The sequence below is a fragment of the Toxorhynchites rutilus genome, chromosome 1 (assembly GCF_029784135.1).
Source record: "Toxorhynchites rutilus septentrionalis strain SRP chromosome 1, ASM2978413v1, whole genome shotgun sequence".
Taxonomy (NCBI): domain Eukaryota; kingdom Metazoa; phylum Arthropoda; class Insecta; order Diptera; family Culicidae; genus Toxorhynchites; species Toxorhynchites rutilus.
The window spans coordinates 144,346,609-144,370,607 of NC_073744.1; the positions used below are offsets into that span (position 1 = coordinate 144,346,609).

Here is a 23,999-nt window from a genome sequence, read left to right on the forward strand (position 1 = left end):
TGAAATTGCTGCCGTAGCAATTGTACTGATATCGGGCTGTAAATTAGAAATGCTTGAAATCAACATTATAAAACTGCAATATTTTGAATTTTATGAATCAATTTCATAGTTCCTTCATCTTAAACTTGTAAACAAACCAATCTGTCAAAGATAGATTCGGATGAATCGTGTAGCGCTGTATCGATTGTCATCGAGTGCCGAATCAACGAATGACAAAAATCATTTGACTCGTGCCACTCGCGTTGGAAGGTAATCCACATCGAACAGATTACCTTCCAACGCGAATATTCAACCCTCAACATTGGAGGTTCGTAGCTCGTCAGTCGACTACACGATGCGTCGAATCATCGAGCGTCCAGCATTCGAGGGTGTTCGTAGTATCGTTTAGCGCTGGCTTAACCATCGAGCGTCCAATATTCGGGGGTGTTCGTAGCATCGTGTGGCGCTGGCTTCAGTCATTTCTTGATCGATTTACGATGGATTCACCAGTCGGTTTGGAAACATCCCAACCATCTATTGAAATACAGTAAACATTCGATAACTGGGCGAAAAGGGAAGACCGGTTATCGACATTCGCATTTTAACTGGTCCGGCATGTAAAACGTCAAATAAATTCGAGGGGAACTTCAATGAATTGTTTGATTCGCGTTGATCGTGAAATTTGATAAACAAAAGGTTTCCAATCGAAGATTCGCATTGAGTGCGACAACAGGTATGAAATATATATTTTTTTTTTATCTGTATTATAGTGATTTTCAACTCATTTGGCTGGTTCGTCACTTGTACTTCCATTTTTGGAAGAATGTCGGGAGTGAGAATTGAACTCGTGACCTTCAGCGTGAGAGGCATGGATGTTACCACTACGCCAGATCGCCTCCTAGGTATGAAATATAATTTTGAAATATAATGTTTTTGTCATTTTTGTCAAATTACAATCGAATGCTCCTCACAGCAAATCCTCTTCCAAAACTCAAAGATTAACCTTACCTTTTGTATTCATCGAATATGGTGACTAGAGATTTTTCGCCTCATTAAATATGGCTGGAATTGAGCCGATTAGGTCGTTATGATACCATACACCCTTATTCTGCATTCCGCCGGATTTACATTTCGTTCGAAACCATTATTTCGTTCGAGATATAATTTCGCTTTCCCTATTTCGAACGTTTTGTCCATTTAATGTTCGAACAGAAACAGATCGAAAAAAAAATGCATAAACAACTCGAACGGAATATAGATTGGAAATGTATCAAGTTGTTCGAAATATTTCGAATCGATCGAAATATAAAATAGGTGTGACAACCAGTGACGCCATGGGGTCGAAAGTAGCCTGACTTTCTCCAGTTGGCAACAGCTACCATTGCTGGATCCACTGTCTCATCTACGATGAATAAAAAGACTATTTCTAGTACAATATTTATTTTGCATCTAGTCTCTCTTTATTGTTATCCAAACATCTGTAGTTTTGTTCGAGTAATCATGTATGACCACGTTTGAGATGGTTCCCTAGTTACAAGTTCTAGCAGATATTAATCTGTGTGAGTTATCTTCCCACACATCTGCCCCATATTACAATTTCTTTTTTTTGGTTTTTAAATAGCTACATGTTTTATAAACTTTGAACGCGTTTTTAACCTACCAAAATACCTGTCTTCTTTTTTTTCTTAAATAGGTTTTTATTACTCTCAACTGGTTTATCATCGTCATTAAAACTTTGTTCTCTGCCTTCTTTCACTGTTGGTTGTTGACGGGCATTGGTTATGTGAACCCTTCTGGCGTTGCTTAAAATTGTAACTCTGCTGTGTTTGTTTTTCCATTTTTCGTGTTTATAATAAGATTAAAATACCGGTAATTCCAAAACCTAACTGCTCCAAATGGATAGGTTTTTTTTTGCTTAAGGAGTGATTAATTGAGAGCTCCGAACTTTAGACACTACGAAAAGAGTATCGATAGTTTTTGGCATAATAGGTAGTATGGAAGGAAATTTTTGTTTAATTATCTGTGTTTTTGTTTTTCGTTACCAAATATCAAATACATACACGAGTATCCATTATGTTGTTCGCTTCTGCTTACGGACTAATTCAACGATGCTACGCTTGGATAAAATATAACATTTAATTTTTCTTCTTGATTCGTTATTGTTCACTACTGACTCAAACAAACGTCATAAACTATAGGTATAATTTTTAACAAGCCAATTTTTTATATGAAAAAACATTTTCTGAGAATATACCTATCATAAATGGAAGAGTAAGCTCAACACTGGAAATTTCCTGTTACACTTAACAAAGGCATGTTCCAAGGTGAATAACATACATGTGGCATTCTTATTTGTTGAAATAATTCAGTTCATGTGTTTTTTTTCTCGTCTCTAGATTTTTTTTTCGGCATCACATTTTTATATATATATTTTTGGGATAGTAAAATGGAGTTAACACCTAACCATTCGTAAGCGTAAATGCACAGCTGCTGGTACCCAGTTGGGCGGCCAATATTGGTTTTGTTGAATCGATTCGCGCTGGACCACCGGAAAAGATTTGCTGTCGACTGTTTTTTTTTTGGGAAGAGAAATTTGAAAGTTCTAACAATCAATGTGTGCCCTTCTTGTATTTTTTGTACGAGTTTTACTATCTAAAACTTATTCTGTGTATAGATTATGTCAAAATTGTATTTAAAAGTTTGCATTTCTATCAATTAAATAATCTATTACATCTAGCAATAGAAATGCTTGGCCACTTTGGGCTATGGCGTAGTTTTTTTGTTTTTGTTCTTGTCGAATAAATAGGTCTCTCTTACAATTTACCACCATTGGAATCGAATTGCTGATTAGTTTTTTATAGATGAACAGAATGGAGGGAGCAGGGAAACGAAGAGATATATCGTTTGACCTTCGCAGAACTTGAAACCAACGTAACTGAGCAGGTACAAATAAATGAAATAAAAAAACAAAAGGCATGATGCCCCTTCAGTGCGGACGTTATATCCCCACCTGTACTGGCATGCTACCCGCAGCGCCAGGGAGATGCAGTATACTACGATTCAGCAATCGGAATGCAAAAGCGTGGCAACACATATTCCTCGAAGAACCACGTGGGATTAGTACCAGAGACCGGGACGCACAAGGGCGGTAACGACAACATCGTCTATCGTTGCCACTGCGATCCTTCAAGCCGCCGACACAGCACCATCCACAGTTGATGTCCTAATTCACCGAAGATCCACCCTCTGATTCGACCGTGCTTCGCCTATGCCAGTTGAAGCAAAGTCTAATGCCGACATCTATGATGCATGATGCAGACGCAGTCGACGATATTTTATTCAAGCTATGGCCGGAGCTCCAACTTCCCAACAAATCTCACCACGTTTCCTTGGCTGCCTCCGAGTGGCAAGGTAGCCCAACCGCGCAACGTTGTCGATGGAGTTCCACCAGGAAACATCGCATCCAATACCACTACACATCGGATTCCTCACCACACCGTCTATCAGAGCAGCAAAGTCTGACCACCAACCTCGCTCTTCAATGGAACATCAATGGGCTGTACAACAATTTAGAAGAACTGGGGATTCTTGATCGAGAGCTGACAGCGTCTATAATCGCACTCAAAGAGATTAATCTAGTTTCCCCAACAAACATCCAAAAAATCCTTAGGGTAGACGGGAAGGGAACGACGGCACGTATACTTTCCGCAGAGGTACAAGTATCACAGCTATTGATATTTCAGCGGCAAGCCTTAACTTGGTGGGTAGGCTAGGATGGAACAAAGCCGTCGGCTTTCATGGGCGCGACCACTACCCGATAACCGTTAGCTTCAACGACCCGCCAACGCTCATGACTCGTAGACCCATGTGAACTGGACAACCTTTTAAAAAACCTACGACTTCTTGCTATCTAGGGACAACCCCACACTTTCAACAAAATAGTCACAGAGGGGGTCGAAGCCTCCAACCCAAGAACGAAAACCCCTTCCGGGCTCCATTCGTGATCCGAGGACAGCTCCAAAGTTTTACACGAGACAGGAGTACCTCAAGGTTATGTTTTTGCCGACACCTTCTTTCTCGTCGTCATGAATAGTCTGTTCCAGGTGCTGCCTAGGAGAGCCTTCGTGTTCGTCTACGCGTATGACATTCTTCTGATGCCACCCACAGGATTCCACGCATCAGGATACAGACAGCTAGTGACGCCATCGGCCGATGGGAGCCGAAAGAGACTTTCTAACTTTCTAACTAACTCTCAGCGCAGAAGAGCGGCCATATGGTGATATGCAGCCTCAGACATAAGGGTCTCACTTCCAGGATCCAGATATAAAGAATGCATTTCTCGTCCAAAAACATTAAACATCTTCGGAGTGTTGGTCGACCACAAACTTTGCTTCCTCCGCCATTTGTAGGAAATTGATAAGAACTATGCCACCTTCTGAAAACTATTTCCAAACCACAAAGGAGCAACAACGGGTGGCAAATGCTATCATCAGCAGTCGTCTCACCTATGGCCTCGAGCTGACGTGTTTGGCCGCAGATATGCTCCCAAAAACTCTGGCACCGATTTATTAAACCAGCTGAATCTGTCTACGCTGAAATTAGAGAACGCTCTTTCGACTTAATCATCGACTAGGCCATCATATCTAGGACTGCCAAATCATTATCGAAAATCAGCGGTAGTGGGAATACCTACCTGACCGCCCTTAGCAACACAATCCTGCAGAGCTCGGACGGTCTGCAGAACACTTTAAGTCCATCATAGCAGAAAAATACTGTATCCACGAAATCAGGTATACGGACGGCACAAAAAGACCATCAGGAGTTGGATTTGGGGTAAACGGCGGTAATAACAGACTAATTTCCGGCAAAAAAAAGTGGCGATTTGTCAGGTCTTCTCGGCAGAGGTGGCCGGCATTTTCGAGAAGTTCCTCAGAGAGGTTAAGGGTCACTGCTCGGTCTCACACGATTTCAACGGAGGACCTTTCCGTCTACTCTGCGATCACTGTCAATATCGTCGCTCCACAATTCCGTCGAACATTCAGTGTGTTCAACGGCATGGCGTCCTTTCCACTGATCTGGAGCCATGATCCGAGCACATTCTTGCCATCTGATCCAGCAAGCAAGCAGGAATGGACGAGAATTTTGTTTAATTGTTTTAAATCGTTGTTATTTCAAGTTCAAATTTTATGCAGTCATTCTATGTTAATTTTTGACGTAGAACCACGTCTTTCATTAAGGGTGCCAAATCAGAAAACAGGTCACGTTTTTATGAAATAAAGTTAACGTTAATAACTATTTTTGCCGCGAACGGATTTTGGCGATTCACATACTAAACGAATCGGAAATTACGTAAGATTTGTTTAATATGCTATACATTAGAATCCCCCGGTTTGTAAATGGTTAAAATTCATGAAAACTTGAGGCGTTTCCATTTTCCCATACATTTGTTCTGTCCATTTGTGTGCTTTCCCGAACAGACCTGTCAATAGAGAGCAACTTATCGACGAGCAACGGAGGGGAAATCGTAGGATTCAAAGTCCCCATGAACAAAGGAAAAGTAGAAGAATGAAGGGGAATACTTGCCTAGAGTATAAACAGTGGATCTCGACGAGGCAAACTTTCATTCGGCATCGGACTGTTGAGTAATCCAGTTCACTTTGCTTTCGCTGCGCTTCGATCTAAGATTGGACCCCACCAATGGTAATCCAACTTGGATATCGTCGTTTGGTTTTTCTGTTCGTTTTTCGCGTTAAGGTAATATTATATTATCAGGCACGTAGCGTAACCGGCACGGCACGTTTCATGCAAGACAAATATTATTGCATGTGTTTCAAATGTGTATGCGTATACATAGCGGAACGGCTCCGAACATACACAGCACGTTTCAGACAAATGCATGAAGGATTTCTCGAAAAGAATATTTTGCCGGTGCCGGGCACGAACTACACGGGCGAGTAGCACCATACATACATATCAAACGTCGAAGTTCGTGGTAGTGGTGCGTTCGTCGCTCTTCGGTACGACATCGGTTCAATCACCAGTAGCATTTCTCCGCTCCGTCCGCGCTGCCGGTCCGTACAGAGAAGTTGCTATGTCTGATGATATGAATACATCATGTATTTGTCTGCCGGTGTCGGTACGTGCCGTTTACGCTACGTGCTGGATAATATAAAACGGCCTTTATTCGTATCGTGTTTTTCTTTCCGCGTCATAAATTGGACGACTTCTTCGATGAGCAAGAAGAAGAGGAAGGCAGGTTCGAGCCCTGCAAAAAACGAACGTATTGCCAGGGGCAATAAAATTTCGAGGCAAGCGTCATCTAATGATGCACGCGATGTTGGTGCAGTGAAAAGCGCTCGCACTGAACCGAACCTTGCCAGTGTGACACCGCATCGAACAACAGCGAAGTAGGCGATTTCGGCGCGTCGGTCATAAATAATGTAAACGCCGTTACCCAGGCATCAACAAAAATCAAGCTCCCCCCGCTGGTGGTGGAGGCGGTCGCTCTTGACAAACTCATCAGCGAATTCGCATCGATGGGTCTTTCAGCAGAGTACAAGCTGTGTGGCACAATTCAGTCTTTCTCCAAGCAGTTAACACTGTTTGTTTTCCGTCATCATAAGGGCTTCGTTGGTGCCTTCGAGAATTTATCAATGCATTAAACTGACATTATGGCGAAGCAGACGTTAAGGTGCGCCAAAGCATTATAGAATAATATACGAAGGTATAAACAAGCGACTTATATAACATAACAGCGTAGTTCTACGTCAAGAATGCGGTCGTATACAACCTCCTATAATTTTTATATGTATTTTATGTAGGGTAAATGATTTTGGTTGGTCCGATTTAGGGTGTTTTCACGCAACCAGTAAATGCAAAACGATTTTTCTTAATGAAAATCACATATAATCAAGACGCAAGGCTTGTTGGGCTTGTGGAAAAGCTCCAAGTCTCTAGTTGCTAATAATACCATAGGCGTCCAAATTATCCAAATTTTTATGTTTTTAACGATTTCATCAAAGCGTAATTATGATCATGGTTTGTCCACTTCTGATCATGATTTGTTTGGTTTTAGAAATCACTATTTTTGAATGAAAAAAACATCGAATTTTCAAGTAGATGTTGCATTTCTCATTGCTTGAGTTTGATGTCATCAAATCGATCCATTCATAATTTAGACTTTGTTCAGAATATTGCTTTTTCTTGGACATTTTAAAGGTAGAATAAATCACGATCAGAATTGAGTTCATTGAAATGCATTTATAACATGTTTTAGATGTACAAATCAGATCCAAATGGTGTGCAAGCATGATGTTTACTATATTTGTAAGTGTTATAATCCAGAAATGGTCTGAATACGTGCCAAATAATCATCTGGTGGTTGATTGAAAGTTAGCTCAAATGAGGCGCGCTTTGACACCAATAGAAGGTGGACTTCATAAACCTTAAAAACATTTGAATCCGTAAAAATATCCTATAAAACTACTGTAAATCATGAACAAGACTATTTTATTTATATGTTTGGAAACATTTGAATATCTGATTTGACACAGGTGCGCTGAACTAGAGCATTCAAAAAAGTGGACAAACCATGATCATATTTTCGACTGGATAAACCAACATCATTTACTTATTGAAATGTGCGGAAAATGTATACTGCCGTCGCTACAGAGGCGAATCAGCTTCTTCTTCTTCTTGAATGGCGTTAACGTTCCCTGTGAAACTTTTGCCTTCTCAACGTATGCATTAACTAGCGTCATTTATTAATACTTAGTTGAGATTTCTTAAGCCAAATAACACTCCTTGAATGTATTCCGAGGGGCAAGTTCTTGAATACGCGTGACCACAGTGCAAGTCGAAGGAAATTTCTTTGACGAAAAATCCTCCGGCCAGAACGGGAATCGAACCCGAACACCCGGCATGATAATGTGAGACGCTAACCACTCGGCCACGGGTGCACCCAGGAGGCTGAAAGCCTCTCAAATAAAAAATGAAAAAGGCATTAAAAAAAACTCTGCAATCGAACTATTCCGATATAAAAGTTTTTTTTTAATTGTTCGGTATTCCAGTCATTTCAGCATGGTTGATTTAGTTTTTAGAAAAACATAAAATTACTTTTGTTTTAGGGTATGACATCAAAAAATCACTTTCGTAAAATTGTTTTACCGTGTTTTCTTCATCGATACACCCCTCGGTTTCGTCAGCTAGTTGTTTACATATGACACAAACATAATTTTCGTAGCTGTTTAGTCAACTTTTCGTGCACAGTGACGTGTTTTTGACGTTGAGGAAGCTCCCGGAAAATGGGTGGAAAGCAGGTCCGAAATTCGATTGTGCACGACTTCCAATGTAAAGAATCTGAACAAAACATTGCTGAGAAGTTAGCCGTGGTGCGGACCAGCAGGTCACTCGGATGCATCAGATGCGTGGCCGATTGACCGGGAAGAGGACCGAAACGACTGATGCAAGAACGAACACGCTAATCATTCGTGAAGTAAAGAACACCTACGAAAGATCATTTAGGCGATTAAAGAATGGTTGGATCTGGACCTTTCCAATCGCACCATTCGACGACGCATGGTGGAACGTCACTTGAAGAGCTACTTCGCCAAAAGGGACAGATGATCAGCAACACCAACAAAAAACGACTTCAGGTTGCGAAGAATCCGATCGGCCTGGGTTCAATCCCAGCTGGCGTCGTTGGGATTTTCTGAGGCGAAAAATCTCTGGTTACGTCTTCCTTCGGAGGGGAAGTAAAAGAAGTTGGCCCGGCTCATGAGTTGTTGAGTCTGATAGGTAGGAACAGGTGGAGTCGCCTCCCTGTTGTCGGTGATTGGCACTAAAGTGGCGGAAATAGGCCGACGAAAAATAAGCGAAGATAAAAAAAAAAAAAAATAAGGTTGCGAAGGATCATGTCAACGAGTCGCTGAATTCTGGAAGCGCGTTATTTGGTCGGAAGAGTCAAAGTTCGAGTCGTTTAACAAGAAAATCTGAGCGACGAGGGCCTCCAGAACCGGCATCTACAACCGATTATGAAGTACTGTGTTGGGAGCATCATGGTGGGGCGCTGGTTCTCGTGGGCTGGGGTGGGACACACAGCGCAGGTCAACGGTATTATGACTGCCGATGGTTCCATCGACATTTTGCGCAAGAACCTGGAAGAATCCATGCTGAAAATGAGTTTGAAGAATAATTACACCTTACAGCAAGATAATAACCTGAAGCATTCTGCGAAGAAAACAACAGCATTTTTCCCATCGGCCCGAACTTGATTCGTATTAGGAATTTTTGAACGCGATTTTGAACAACAAAGTGGACAAAACCGACGTTACGAACAAGCAAAACCATTTTGCTGCGTTGAAGAAAGCTTGGAACGAGCTGAATCCCCAACACCTCCGGAACCCCAATGAGAGTATGGGTTGTCAGTTGATTATCGAGATCAAAAGGGGTCATATTACCTACTTTAACGTATTGACTGGAATACCGAAAAGTTTGACAAAACTTTCAATATTCGAACAATTCGATTTCAAATGGGATTTTTTGCGACCATCAGTGTAGTACGAGCCATTAGGATTCTATACTGCTATGTAAACTGAGAATATATACAAATGTGTAAAATATTTTCGGAAAAAACCCTGTTACATCCCAGCACCACTCTGTCCACCAGTTTTTTTTTCCGAATTCTAGTTAGAAAAACCCAACGACAAGCTTCAACATTCACTGCAACTAATTATTCGGAAGCATAGAAATGCTATTATTATGGCCATCCTTCCTGCCAAGGACGCGCGTAAAAAGATACTGAACAAAACTCGAGTGCATCTGCACGGTACCCGCGGTAACCTCCATCAGTACGTTTGGTATTATTGCTGGCGTGGGGGATGCGGCCTGCTCGAAGCCATTGCGTTCCAACTGTTTTCACGCTTTGAATATTTGCGGGAACTCGTTGGCAATCTCCCGCACAATCTGCTGATCTCCGGCGCTGCACTCCGTCTCCTCGCAGAAGATCCGGGTGAAGATCTTCATCAGGTCCTGCTTGCGGTGTTGGTGCTCTGAGTACCGTGTGTTTCGCACGATCTTTCTGCAGAGCTCCAGGTACCATTTGCGAATCTGAATAAAAAAAACCAAGGGATATTATTAATCTCTCAAAAAAATTAACTGTGATTTACCGGTTCTCCGGCCGAAAGATCCGACAACTGGCGCACAAGAATATCAATCAGCACATTCTGGTCGTTGGTATAAAAGATGGAAGCAGTTTCCGTTCGGCTGAATAAGTCCACTAACATCTTTAGAACAGGATTTATGTGCGCTGGAGTGTGTTTTAGGGTATGTACTGGATCCTCTGCGTAAGGAGAAGTACATATAATTCACGATTTGAAACGAGATTGCATCTAATCACAGTTACCTTCACGATTAATAAGCACCAAGATTTTCTCGGTGAATGTTTTTGCGGTTTGTATTTGCTCCATGGCCTCGAGTACGACATTGTCGGCGAAGTTGTCGAATTGCAGATTAAACGACAATATAAGGTTGATCATGGTGTCCGATAACACATTGTGGATATCCGTGTCCGGCGGGTTCTCGATGATATTCAATAGAAAGATAACGAAGTCGGATCTGAGGTGCTCTGAAATGGAAACGATTAGCCTTGATACCATTCATTTTATGAGGGGCGCTCAGAAAGATCTGAGAATGGGAGGAATCATTTGCGTATTGGAAACAATGATGATGATGCGAATTTAACACGTAAACTTTTAAAACATAGAACCCAAAAACGGGTTAACTCAGGTAGATTTTTATACCCTTTGACCATCTCTTCGATGATTTTCACCAACAAGGTTTGATTCAGTTAGAGTCCGGAATCACTGTTCATTTTATAGCGGCGGCCGTAGTAGGCGTATCAGAAATATTTTGTTAGCCAATTGTTTTGAAAACTTCGACAGTACAAATTTCGTGTTGATCCGTTTTGTTTTGAAAAAGATGTTTGAGTTTGGACACCCACATTAAAAATCCGGCACATAAATTGCGTACATAAATTGCGAAATCGCTGAAAGCGGCTAAATCGACCGTGTATGATGTGCTGAAACGTGAACTTATATAAGACAACCTTGAAAGCGCTTCAAAAATCAACCTCCAGACCGTTTAAACGTTGAACAATTTGTACTCTTTCTAAACTGGGTTTGCCTTTCATGTGTTTGTAGTTGTCATACAAACAAATATTGCTGCTGCGATCTTTCAATGGCGCGAAAACTTATTTTCCTTCAATTTAAGAAGCCATATCAGATGAAGCAATAAGTTTCGCTGAATGCAATATCGTACGTATTTCTTTTTTATCAAGAATCGTGCCAAGAAGAATTGGTACAAGCTCTTCCAATTTCCTTTTTTTGTTATGTTGATATAAATAGCGCCTTTTTATCGAAATAGTATTTGCAGTATTGTGGAGCAAACAATAAATTAGTTCTACCGGAATTGAGAACAAAATATAGTTGATTTGAAATCAATTATGTACTCAGTAACATATATGAACGTTACAAAGAAGGGTTTAACCACCTTTATTCTGCGCGGTGAATGACGTGAGATAGCAAAGTTTCTCGCTTTATTGTGGAAGCCACCTTACTTTTCAGCTCCTGTTTTATACCCGAGTGGACAAAATATGAATACACGACCGCAAATCTCACCTAAGTAACAAACTATAGTCATGCCATTCGCATGCAGGAACACAGTGACTTGAGTCATCTCATGTCACTCGCCGCGCGGAATAAAGATGAATATTTCGAGATACAGACAGCTTAGGTTTACCTATTACTTGGTATTATTGTTTTGGTAGAAAATCGTCGAAAATTTTTCAAAATTTAGCACATATCCCCCGCTGGAGTATGCTATACATGTTCTACCCTATGATTAGAAAGTACCGGGAATTTTTCAATAAAACAAAATAGGGTTAAATTTCAGGCAAATCCCTGGTAGGCCGACGAAGAGATGGTCTTTAGTCCCTTCGTCGCATTTTCTTTGATCCCCTCGATCGATTGAAATCTCTTTCCACGAAATGGCAACTTCAACTTGGGAAGCAAAAAAAGTCGCACGGGGCCGTATCATGTGAATAAGGTGTTTGCTCGATGGCATTTACTTGACCAAACAATGCAGTACAATTCGGGCTCGATGCGGTGGCGCGTTATCATCATGCAAAATCCAAGAATTATCGGCCCACATTTCCGGCCGTTTGCGACGAACATGTAGACACTAATGATCGGATGGCACTAAAACCTGACAGATAATTCACGGTACGTTTAAATTAAAAAAAACCAGAGCTGACATTTGTCACTGCCACTATTAGCGAATTCATTTTTGTTCAGTTTCAACTCCAGTGCCAACCTAACTGCTCTCAAAACGTTTTTTTAGTCACTCAGCTCCAACTGAGATTCGCACTGAGATGTTTCACGGGTTCGCACTCGCAGTACAACTATGCTGAACTGTCAAGTTCCGAGTATTGTTTTGGAAAATCTAAAAATTAAGACTATAAAAATGGAAAACCTGCTGCTTTTGATTTTGTATTATTGGAATCGTAATCCAATTCGGATTCTGATTTTGAAGAGAATATTCGCGTAGACGGCATTAAGCTTCGTGTGATTTCATTGGCATAATGATGGATATTCAGGTGGAATAAACATGCTCTCAAAATCATAATTATGAATTTAAAGTATCGAATATTTATTTTATGTGATGAAATAAGAGGTTTTTTCCGATATCGCAGAAACATATTGAACGAAAATGGTGTCTAATGATGATTTTATATTATAATAGTAATGATTTATGGAACTAACAGGAAATGCAACGACAAATGGTGAATCCTTTCCCTACGAGCGTCGTCTATAGGCGATATCCGCGCCATGACTTCCTGTTTAAGTATCCGAAAATTCAGAACGGTTGCGCGCGAACAACGATCATTGCAACATTACCATCAAACGACATGCAACAAAACAATGTGTTCACTCTTTGATGATAAATAGTTTGTCAGAGTATTTTGACGATCAAAGCATGTCGAAGTCAGCACACTATGATCATTAAGGGGGTAGTACGTTATGGAAACTTGAAAAAATTCCAAAAAAATATTTCAGGCTTAAAATGTTCTCTGGGATGTCTACTTTACTGTAGTTTTTGTCCCAGGTTTGTCCGATGCTCCATTCCAAAGTTACAAGCCACAATCCAATTGACACCAATGTTTTTTTTTGTTTGTTAAGCAACATATACCTAATAAAACTGTGATATCAGATTAACCATAGTAATTTATTCTATCGTTGAAAAAAAATCGCGAAGATCACATACTTTTTATGATGTTCATAGTGTACAGATGTAATGGAGGTTTACATGTTTATCAAGGTGCATATGTCTACGTTGCGTTGCGTGAATACCAATACATATTATATAAAACTAGCTGACCCGGCAAATTTCGTCCCGCCCAAAATTTATTTTTCGTTATCACATTCACGTTTTCTTACTAAGCGCCCGTTCATGGGTCCAATCGCAGAACTGTTCATTGATTGATCTTCTAATCTACCCTTTAAAATTACCTTTTACTATGAATTTCCTAGTACTTCTACCAAAACTCTTCATTATAATATCAGATTATTTTCAGACACAATTCTCGAAGATTTTTCAACCACTTGCAAATAACATGTTTCTCTGTTACATGAAATAAATGTTTGATACAGAAAATATGATAGAATAAACACAGTCCTAAATCGGGCAACTCCTTTCTCGAGTTTTGCTATTATCAACACATTCAGTGATCTATTTTTGACGTGGGACTACGTCTAACCGGAATATATGGGGGGTAAAATGAAAACATAAACACTGAACATGCAGGAAAAAATGCAAGATTTCGAATGCTTATAACTCGAACATTTTCTACTGGATCGGAAAGATGTTTGCATCAATTGATAGGGAATATTTCTACGCATCTATCGCAATTAATAAAATGTCATTTTTCATTAGATAAATAATTGAATAACTGTAAAATGTTAAGCGTTATCTAAATGCCCTAACTGCCTCGTTTTGATTGGCCCGATTTACGGTTTCCCCAACACAGACTTCAAAACCAAGCAGCGTTGGGGAAATCGGATTTGAAAATACATGAAAGTAGGGGGACTTTTGTTCTCACCGAAATATGTTCCCTAACATAGACTTCAAAACCAAACAGCATTGGCGAAACCGACATTGCAAATACATGAAAGTAGGGGCAGCTTTTGTTCCCACCGAAATGCGTTTCTCTAACACAGACTTCAAATCCAAGGAGCGTGGGGAAGTTGGCATTGCAAATACATGCAATTCGGGGGCATTTTTGTTCCGACTGAAATGTGTTTCCCTACCACAGACTTCAAATCCATGGAGCGAGGGAAAATTGGCGTTGCTAATACATGCAAGTCGAGGGCAATTTGTTCCGACTAAAATATGTTTTCCCAACACAGGCTTCAGAACCAAAGTGTCTAGGAAAATTGGGATTGCAAATTCATGCAGGTCGGGAGTATTTTTGTTCCGACTGAAATCTGATTACCTATAAAGACTTCTAAACCAAGGTGTCTGGGGAAATCGGCATTGCAAATACATGCAAACTGCGAGTACTTTTATACTCGCTTGCCTTTGTGCAGACTCGAATGCGTTTCCCTAACACGGTCTCCTAAACTTAGGTACCTGGTACGATCGTGCAGACACTAGAGACATGGCATTTGTTCAATTTTTTTACTCACAACGCAAATATATTGAATTCAATTGAATTCGGAAATTGTTTCATTCAATCAAAAATTCAATCAATACATACAAATGATTACTAAGCTAAGGTAGTCCCACGTCAACCTTTCGGTTATATCATATATATATATAACCCACCCATTTTTTTCATATAGATAGAAGAATATATAGGAGTGCGTTTTATCACATTAAAATCCATTTCCACTTTCGAACAAAAATCAATTTCGTTAGCGCAAATATTAAATGAACTAACAACGTTTGTCACTAAGTAATTGTAGACCATATTTGAATTTGAATTTTCCTAATTTTCTCATTTCCCTTCAGAGTTTTCCCAATGTCAATTCACCATAGACACGTTTTGTGCCCCCTAAAACCTCCACATGCTAAATTTGGCTCTATTTGCTTGATTAGTTCTTGAGTTATGCAGAAATTTATGCTTCATTTGTATGGTAGCCCCCCTTTTAGAGAGGGGGGGAGTGTCTTTTCACCATAGAAACGTTTCGTGCCCCCTGAAACCTTCACATGCCAAATTTGGCTCCATTTGATTGATTAGTTTTCGAGTTGATTTTATTTGCTTGATTAGTTCTGGAGTTATTAAGTTCCCCCTTCCCTTTAGAGAGGGGGGAGGAGTGTCTATTCACCATAGAAACTTTTAGTGCCCCCTAAAACCTTCGTAAGCCAAATTTGGCTCCATTTGATTGTTTAGTTTTCGAGTTATCCAGAAATTGATGCTTCATTTGTATGGTGCTCCCCCTTAGAGAGAGGGGTGTACCACCGTAAAACATTTATTGCATCCTAAAACCTCCACGTGACAAATTGGTTTCATTTGCTTGATTAATTCTGTCAAATGCAGAAAATTGCGTTTCATTTGTATGGCAGCCTCCCCTTAGAGAGGGGGCAGGAGTCTCGAACTATCTCGAATTTCCACGGCCCCAAAAACCCCCACATACCAATTTCCATGTCGATCGGTTCAGTAATTTCCGAGTCCATAAGAATCAGACAGACAGAAATCCATTTTTATAGATATAGAAGAAGATATGCATAGTCACTTTTTTCGATTTTTCCTAATCATCTCAAATATTGTCCAAAGTACTCTATCATTCTAATTTGATGATATTTTATACGTACGTGGGAAAATCCTTCTTTTATATATAAAGATGCTAAAACTTCGAGGATAAATAGGATATAATTGAGTATAACCGGACTGTCAAATACGAAAATTTGGATGTCGAGGAGAAATTTCAGGGATAGAAATAAAGTTTCTTCTTTATTACTTCAGCTTGTAGATATTGTTCAAGCTTTGGTCAATTATAAATTCTGTTAACAAAACGATTTTCTATCGCGTTTGCGACATAGTATTTATTTCAATAATTACAAGAAGCGACAACCGAAACAAAAATCGAAGTTTTGCTCGATGAAGATAGAATCTGCAATAATCATCAATTCGTTACGGACAATTTTACCGCCTGGCTGATCGGTCAAAGCGTATGGACAGCAACTCTGCAACAGACCTCTCGTTGCATCGTACTTCGTCAGTCACCATTTGAACAAGATATTCGTCAATAGGAAGTGACTGTCGTTGTACGTCAGTTGTCAGTGATACTGATGAAACAGTGCAACTGTGGATTCAACCCATTCATCCAATCTCAAAGCAATACAATAGCCATTACAATACGCGTAATAACTCACCTTGCTGGTTCACCGGCATTCGTCTACCAATCGAGAATACAATAATCAACATATTGGCTAGCTCCTGAAGTTTCTCCACGTTCCTGGCGTTGGAAATCATATCCTGGACAATTTCCAGCGGTAAGACCGAACCGAGCAGAATATCAACCGTAGTGTAATCGAGGTGACACATTGCTTTAAATGCCTTCAGCAGCAGCTTACGGATGGACCAACGCGTTTCCATCTGATAATAAAGAACCAAATTGATGACACTTTGGTAGTGATCAACTGCCATCTCATTGCGGCAGATTTTCGGATCGGCATCCGTGAGAATGGTAATCAATTCGTTGAGATACCGACTGATATCCGCTTCGTCTTCGTGTAGCATCCAGGTGCGCTGTTCGGAATCATTCTTACAGTCCGAGAGACCTGTGAAAATCACCCTCAGCCGCTGGGCATCATGGGTTTGGGCTAGTAATGCATCCGGTACGTCCAGGGGGGCGGTCAGATGCACGGCTATCGGTTCCAAATGCTTGATCACTGGGGGAGGCAGCAAGGGTTCCAGTTCACTGAGCACAACGCGGAGTGCAACGCAAGCCATCTCATGACTCAGGCTGGTGTTGGTACGGATAGCATCCACCACCTGATAAACATCCTGCGGCTCGATTCTCGCGTCGGAGATATCGTTCAGGTTTTGACTTTCCGCAATCGTATCCGGTTCGCTTAATGGTTCTTTGGCGGAGGACTCTTTGGGTTGTGGTTCGTTCTCGCTGGTAGTCATGTCATCATTATTGGTAATTTCTAGCTCCATCTCGTGATCGGTCTGTATTTCTGGTTCCGCGATCAACTCTGTTCGAGCATTTTCTTCATCCCCTCTGGAGATGGCCGTGATTTCGTCGCTTGTAGTTGTGGTTGTAGTCGTGGTCGCCGTGTTGGTAGTTTCCGCTTCGGACACTTCGGATAGCACACTACTTTCCTGTGCCGTCGGTGTTGCCGGATCGTCCTGGTTGAGCTTCGATGAAAGAATGCTCATGCTGGGACTTTCCTGCACAAACTGCGGTACACTGTTTGTGGCTCCTACCGCAGGACTAGATTGTGACTTCTTGGTTAGTTTCTCATGTTTTGAGGTGACCGGTGAACGCCTATATTCAGCATCTTTGTAATTTTGATTGGGATCTGCAAAATTCTGTCATTATAGTTAGGTTCACATTCCTCATGCTTGGTGACTCACCTATACAATTATTGCAGGAATAATCATCCAAATGTCTGATGCTTCCATTGCCCATTTTGAGAGGCTGTTCTTCTTCGTTGTCTGAAAATTCACTCTACAAAACAAAAAAAATTAAGTAATGGCTAATAAAATTCGAACTAACTTAGCTACCTTTAGCAGTTTTTCAACTCTCATCTTCTTCTCCATCAGTCTATCCATCAGTTCGTCACGGTGAATGATACCGTTAATTTCTTTGTCAGTCGACATTCGCAGGGATTCAATGCTGGATTCGAGAAATCCATTGAGGAAGTTCGGATCCACCTGTAATGGGATCGATTATTATCAAAACAAAATGCGCGTAACCGGATTATGTATGACGACTCGTTTCATTTCGACCGTGACTTATATTTCACCGCGTACATATGTAGGGGAAAAGGGGGGAATTTGGACCACCTAAGCAAATCGCCTAATATTTCCAAACCAATACGGTCTAAATAAAAAATGCCACATTGTATACTGAAGTACACTTGTTTTCTCCCAATAAATAATGTTTAATCATTATATAAAGCCTCAATCTACCAAATATATCATAAAATGAAAGAGATGATTTTTGGACATTAAAATTTGATTCGGGGTGATTTGGACCGTCTGTGGGGTGATTTGGTCCAGTGTGTGGTTCATCGAAAAAAACATACTTATGTTTATGTAAAGTATTTTAGGATAATGTTACAATCAGTAACAGTGTTTCGGGATCGATACCAGGTGTCTTGGCCAGATTCCAGACCAGAAAAGTAGGATTGACACCATCTCGAATTCTGCATGAATCTTTTCACTGTTGGTCGAGCATTTTCAAACACTTCCAACGTTGTCTGTCCATCCACTTTTTGTAATTCAGCGGCATCTGGAATCAATTAGACCAAAGAAAAGTCTCAAACCTGTAGGACCAATTCACCCTACAGAAACGTGTCCATGTCACCCCACACAACAACCAAAAACAAAATGCAATTAATTTCATTTATTGTTATCAAACTTACAGTTTCGCTACATCAAATTGTTCCTCTTCTGTAGGCAAACAGAACTTTACTGCGCAATACACGAAAAGTTCGTTTAATTAGTGGGAAAAACCTTAAAACCACTATCGGAAAACACACATTTTTTACGATCAAAGTGCTTGCTGTGTTTATGCTACCGTTTCCCTCTACTTTTGAAGTTTTACCAAAGTTTTTTACTTTAGGTACATACGGTTCAACAATAGAAGGGAATGACATTATAAAAAATCCAAGTTGAGCCGTAATTTTTTAGATAAAGGGGTGGTCCAAATCACCCCATATGACCAAATCACCCCGTGTTACCCTATTACGTGTGACCGCCAGAAAGACAAACATTGATCATATAGGGAAACTGGGGGTAAGACCGGCACAACTTGAGTTTTACTAGAAAACTCTGATAATATGTTTTTAAACACTGTATATGTTAGTATTCATTATTTTAGACGTTTTAAATCACGTCGAACCCACCGTGTTCCATAAACTACACCTGCGAATGACTGATCTCTATTGTAGCATGTCCGAAAAAGAACCTGAAAGAGTCCAAAGCTTCTAAGGAGGATGGTTGTAATAGCTGTTATCCATGGTTATTATGCGAAGAAAGAAATGGATAAACACCTGATTACATCACCGAAACCTTCTGGGGCCGACATCATCATATCGGTAGGCGACTTTAACCTCCCTTATCTCCTGTGGCAGTTCGACGATGCCATAAATGGTTACATTCCATCAAACGTTTCATCTGAGACCGAGAAAAACATGTTTGCCACTGGCTTCCAACAAACCAATCTCGTGAACACAAATAATAGACTGCTGGATTTAGTGTTTATCTGGTCGGTACCAGATGAATTAGATCTCATAGCACCGTCTACTTCACTTTCACTTGTGTATATCACCATCCACGTTCTATTTTATTACTCGACGAATACTTGAACGACTCAGGCACACCTGGAGACTGCAATGAAAATGTGTCATACAATTTTCAAGCTTGTGATTTCGACCGATTGAACGACACACTCACCAACATTGACTGGGACGGTATAATGAGCGATGGAACTGCGGATGAATTACTTTCGACTTTCTACGACAAGTTGAATCAAGTTTTAACTGAACACGTACCTCGGAAAAGACGAGCCTCCGTTATTGGCAAACCATGGTGGACTCCTGAGCTGTGACATCTACGTCTGAACACCTTCAGAAGAGCACGCAAAAGATTCTTCCGAACAAACTCTGAGAGAGAGCGCAACAATCTTCGCGAAGTAGAAACAAGTTATAGAGAACTTCTTCTGTTCTCTTACGAAAACTATATTTCTATGGTACAGTCAAATATGGAACAAAATCCTCAACTCTTCTGGGACTTTGTGAAAAAAAGGAGATCATCTACCCGTATTACATCCAATGTAAAATTCTTTGAGAGTGTGTTCAGCAAAGTGTCACCCGTTTGTCGTCGCAATTGCTTTGCTCACATATCATCGTATGACATCACATTTTAAGTTCTTCAGTTCGCTCTGAAGATGTGAAAAACGAATTTGAGGAACTTGACGCCAAGAAATCATCGAGTGCAGATGGAATATCTCCCTTGCTTCTCAAGAACTGCTCTTCCACCTTTTATTAACACCCTTATATTTTAGATGCAGACTGCAGGGATGTAGTATTACTTTTCTTTATGGCTTGATTCAGCTCCCTGCGCTAGCAACCTCTTTTTTCAGACACTTCTTTGCGATTCTGGCGGTTGCAAAGGTAGCTGGCAGTGTATAAAACACGTCAACATTTCAGTTTTTCGTTGAAGACTTTGAAAAAAATCATCTGGCATCTTACTCTTGTAAATTCCTAAGGGGCAATGTTTATATTTTGTGCACTTTGTCCCATCTGTGTATAAAAAAATCAGTTTAAAAGCAATTGCTTAGGACGAAAAAGCACACAAGCGAATCATATACGACCATTCGTCAGCGACACACCACTGAAACCTTCCGTTGCAGACGCGGAAACCATCTTCGATAAAATCATTCGAGAAAACAAATACCAGCGGACATAATCTACGAAGATGACAAGTGCCTAGCCTTTAACGCCGTTTCGCCGCAGGGTCCGGTGCATTTCCTAGTAATTTCCAAGCAGCTAATCCCAAAACTTGAAGATGAAACCGCGAAGGATGTGGAAACGTTTGGACATTTGATGGAAATTGCTAGTCAGCTGGGAAAACAGAAAGCCCCAGATGGATTCCGATGGGTAATCAACAATGGAGATCATGAATCTCCATCTACATTTGCATATTATTGGTGGCCGTTAGTTGAGTTGACCTCCAAGATAATCTATATTTTTCTGTTTTTGATGTTATGTTACCGCTATCTATTTCATGGCTGTCGTGGAATGTAATTAAAGTTATCCGTCAAACTGTTATACATTTATTGTCAATTCATTCGACACCTATCTCGAACTGTACATTTCTCATATTCCCTCCTGCAGTAGCTGCCTTTCTTTGGCCATTTCCCGATAAGCAACGATAGCCAAATTAAGTTGAATTTTTTTTGATACAGTGCTCCGTGGAGCGCCAACTCCATCTGAGGAGGATATTCTTGAAATTTCATGTTGGAAACTTGCAAGTTACAACAGCATCCCTTCTCGGTGAACCAGCAGGTGCCAGAAAAATGGAATGGTTACATAGTTATGAAACGCAATATATATGCATTTGAGCGGCAATTCGGGTGTGTTGAAAGATCCAAAACTAGCGATACATTACAACATTTTTACAATTTAAACAGCGCGATGATATCCACATCGTTTTCGACGTAAGACTACGTCTTTCATTTCTCTACCGGGGTGTAAGTTCAAAGTTTCGAAAACCAGAGAGTGACGAGTGCATAGTTTTGAAATTGCTTTGAAAAAAGGTTATTGAAAACACACAAGTCCATATATAAGCTGGCACCCGCTCGAAATCCATTTAATGGTTATTACGATATGAGACGAGGAGGGTCACGCTTATTTTGTTTCTGCAGCAGAACTGAACGGAGTATTTAGCGAAAATCTAGGTATCAATGATAATACGAAACCGATGGGTGCCATTACGGGTTTGATAATGAAGAATACGAAATGTTTGATATGGTGTAGTGGATATTTCACCATATCGAAGAAATTACATTGATGAAAGCAGGGGTATAAAATTATTTGCAAATGTATGTCGCAATCGATCGTTGATAATTCTGCTCCGGATCAACGAAATGGTATGATAATCATTTCATGCAAAGGATAAAATGTCCGAGAGTTATATCTAAAATTGGAATAACTTCCATTTGGCTGTTGCCACATTTAAACTGGTTCAGCTGTTGTCAAATATATTTATTGACAAATTGAAAAGGTTTTACCCGCACTGGTTGGTGAATTCCGTTTTCGTCAGTTTTGAAAATTGACTATTCTGTCAATTTCTATTCTGTGAGAGAAACATAACAAGATGTGCGCTCAGATCTCACAAAACAAAACCTTCCCTTATGGGGCCGGTCTTACCCCCAGTTCCCCTACATAGCATTATTACTTGTCAAGAAGAAAAGAACAACAATTAAGGAGTAATGAGCTCGAGAATTCATTCTCAAATCGTTGTCGCCTCATAGAGTGGTAAACGCTTTTGCTTATCGTTAGAACTATGAATGCGGAAGCTAATTTAAAATGCAGTAAAATATCGATTTTTCTTCCGCTAGCACTAGTATCCTTTTCGGCCCCAAACATTTTTCCAGTCCTACCTTTAGCTTCATGACATAATTCGACGGAACGAATCCGATGTTGCCTTTCATGCTGACCACTTGCCACCAGTTCCGCTGGCGGGCACTGGTTTGATGTAGGATAAAGTACTCGCCCTCGTCGAAGCTAATCGTTTTCGGGTAAACGGCCGTAAAGTCATACAGAGCCTTTAACATTTCGAAGCTTTCTGCAAATACATACACGCATGAGAAATAATTGATTTTTTATCCCCCCCATTTCCACTATAGCAATAATCGAAAAAACTTGAAAAACACCTACCAGCTTCATTTATTAAACTGTCCCCCATCATTGAACGCTTCCAACAACTGCTGTGCACACTATCCGCGACAGCTTCTAATCACATTTGTCACAATTTTCCACTATTTTCAGCCTTTTTTCGTGCGAAAAAAAAACGAGGGAGAAAAGAAAAACTCACACACCCTCTTCACGACTGCCCCATATACTGGCGGGGAGGCCAAAGAAAACCCATCCGTGCTCTTTGGAAGTCTAGCACAAATTGTAGTATGTATAGCGCAAAACATTTCTCTCGCGCTGTTATGGTTCATCCCGCGAATGGCATACAGCAGCATCCGCTGCTGTCATCTCCCACTATCACGGTTTGAACATTTGCGTTGGTTGGGAGAGATGATGCTCTGTTTATTTTTGCACCTAGAAAACGAGCATTCACATTGGCGGAGCGATAACGACCGCGTATCGTACGGGTTCGTTCCTGGATGTTGTCGGGCGGGAAGAGGGTGGTAAAGTAAATGTCAATGTCACATTGTTTTTCTTCGCCATGCTTTGCTCTCTCGTTCCTCTCTCTCAGAGCGAGAACCTCGTGAGATGTGCTATGCTTTTGGTCCTTTAAGTATTTTTAGCGGCATCTATGTATAATTTATGCAAGTGTTGAACTGATGGCTGATACCAGGGGGATGCTAAACAGCCATCTTTTTGTAGCCAGCATAGAAAATCATGAGAATAAAAATCATAACCTAAAAATAAAATTAAAGTGCTCCATGCGATCCTGCAGCAGTGATATTGTGGAACGGTGCAATGCGTACCTCTTCAACATATATTGTGCCATTCATGCCTTCACCAAGGCGCCTAGAAGTATATCCTAAGGTGGGTCAACTTGCTAAAACCACTCTTCAGCCATCTTGCAAGCATACTTTGTTTTGTTTGTAAACAAATCACAATACGCTTGTGTCCAAGCTCGCTCGTGATCAATCTGTCTCTTTCACGCTTCAAGCAAATAATTCCCCTTCTGCTTTCTTCCGTACTGTTTTCATATACGCTCCCCTAACCAACTTAGTGAAGAAACGACCCCACCTTAGGATATACTTCTAGGCGCCTTGGCCTTACCCTTTCTCATGTGTACCTTTCGTACCTACATCTTGGTTGTACCGGATGCGCTGCCAACAGCATAAACATCATTCGCCATACAATACGTGTCTATTCAAGACGATCGAAACCATTCTGTACACTTTTACTTCGAAAAAACGTGTTCGAGTGATTTACAGGAGTAATTTCTGTAAATTTGGTTATTCCCTCTAATTTATCGTTTACCGAAATTCTACCTGCCTTGTTTACGAAATTCTACTGCATTGGACTTTACCAGCCATCAT

General features: G+C 40.6%; 1 protein-coding gene across 1 annotated transcript; it reads right to left on the bottom strand.

The window, feature by feature from the left end:
- Window positions 1-1,402: 1,402 nt before the first annotated feature.
- Window positions 1,403-22,984, bottom strand: LOC129770814 (NCK-interacting protein with SH3 domain). Its single transcript, XM_055773917.1, has 8 exons — window positions 22,654-22,984; window positions 22,377-22,561; window positions 17,771-17,920; window positions 17,621-17,714; window positions 16,411-17,565; window positions 10,382-10,603; window positions 10,146-10,318; window positions 1,403-10,086 (listed from the first exon to the last, which is right to left on the bottom strand). The coding sequence occupies exons 1-8, from the start codon at window positions 22,682-22,684 to the stop codon at window positions 9,895-9,897; spliced, it is 2,202 nt and encodes a 733-aa protein (XP_055629892.1). The 5' UTR covers window positions 22,685-22,984; the 3' UTR covers window positions 1,403-9,894.
- Window positions 22,985-23,999: the final 1,015 nt, after the last annotated feature.

Coding starts and splice junctions, on each gene's coding strand:
- LOC129770814 (XM_055773917.1), bottom strand. CDS start 22,684: ATGATGGGGGACAGTTTAATAAATGAAGCTG. Junction 10,604..16,410: donor AATGCCGGTGAACCAGCAAG/GTGAGTTATTAC, acceptor TTTCCATTTCAG/AGCACCTCAGATCCGACTTC. Junction 10,319..10,381: donor GGTGCTTATTAATCGTGAAG/GTAACTGTGATT, acceptor CTCCTTACGCAG/AGGATCCAGTACATACCCTA.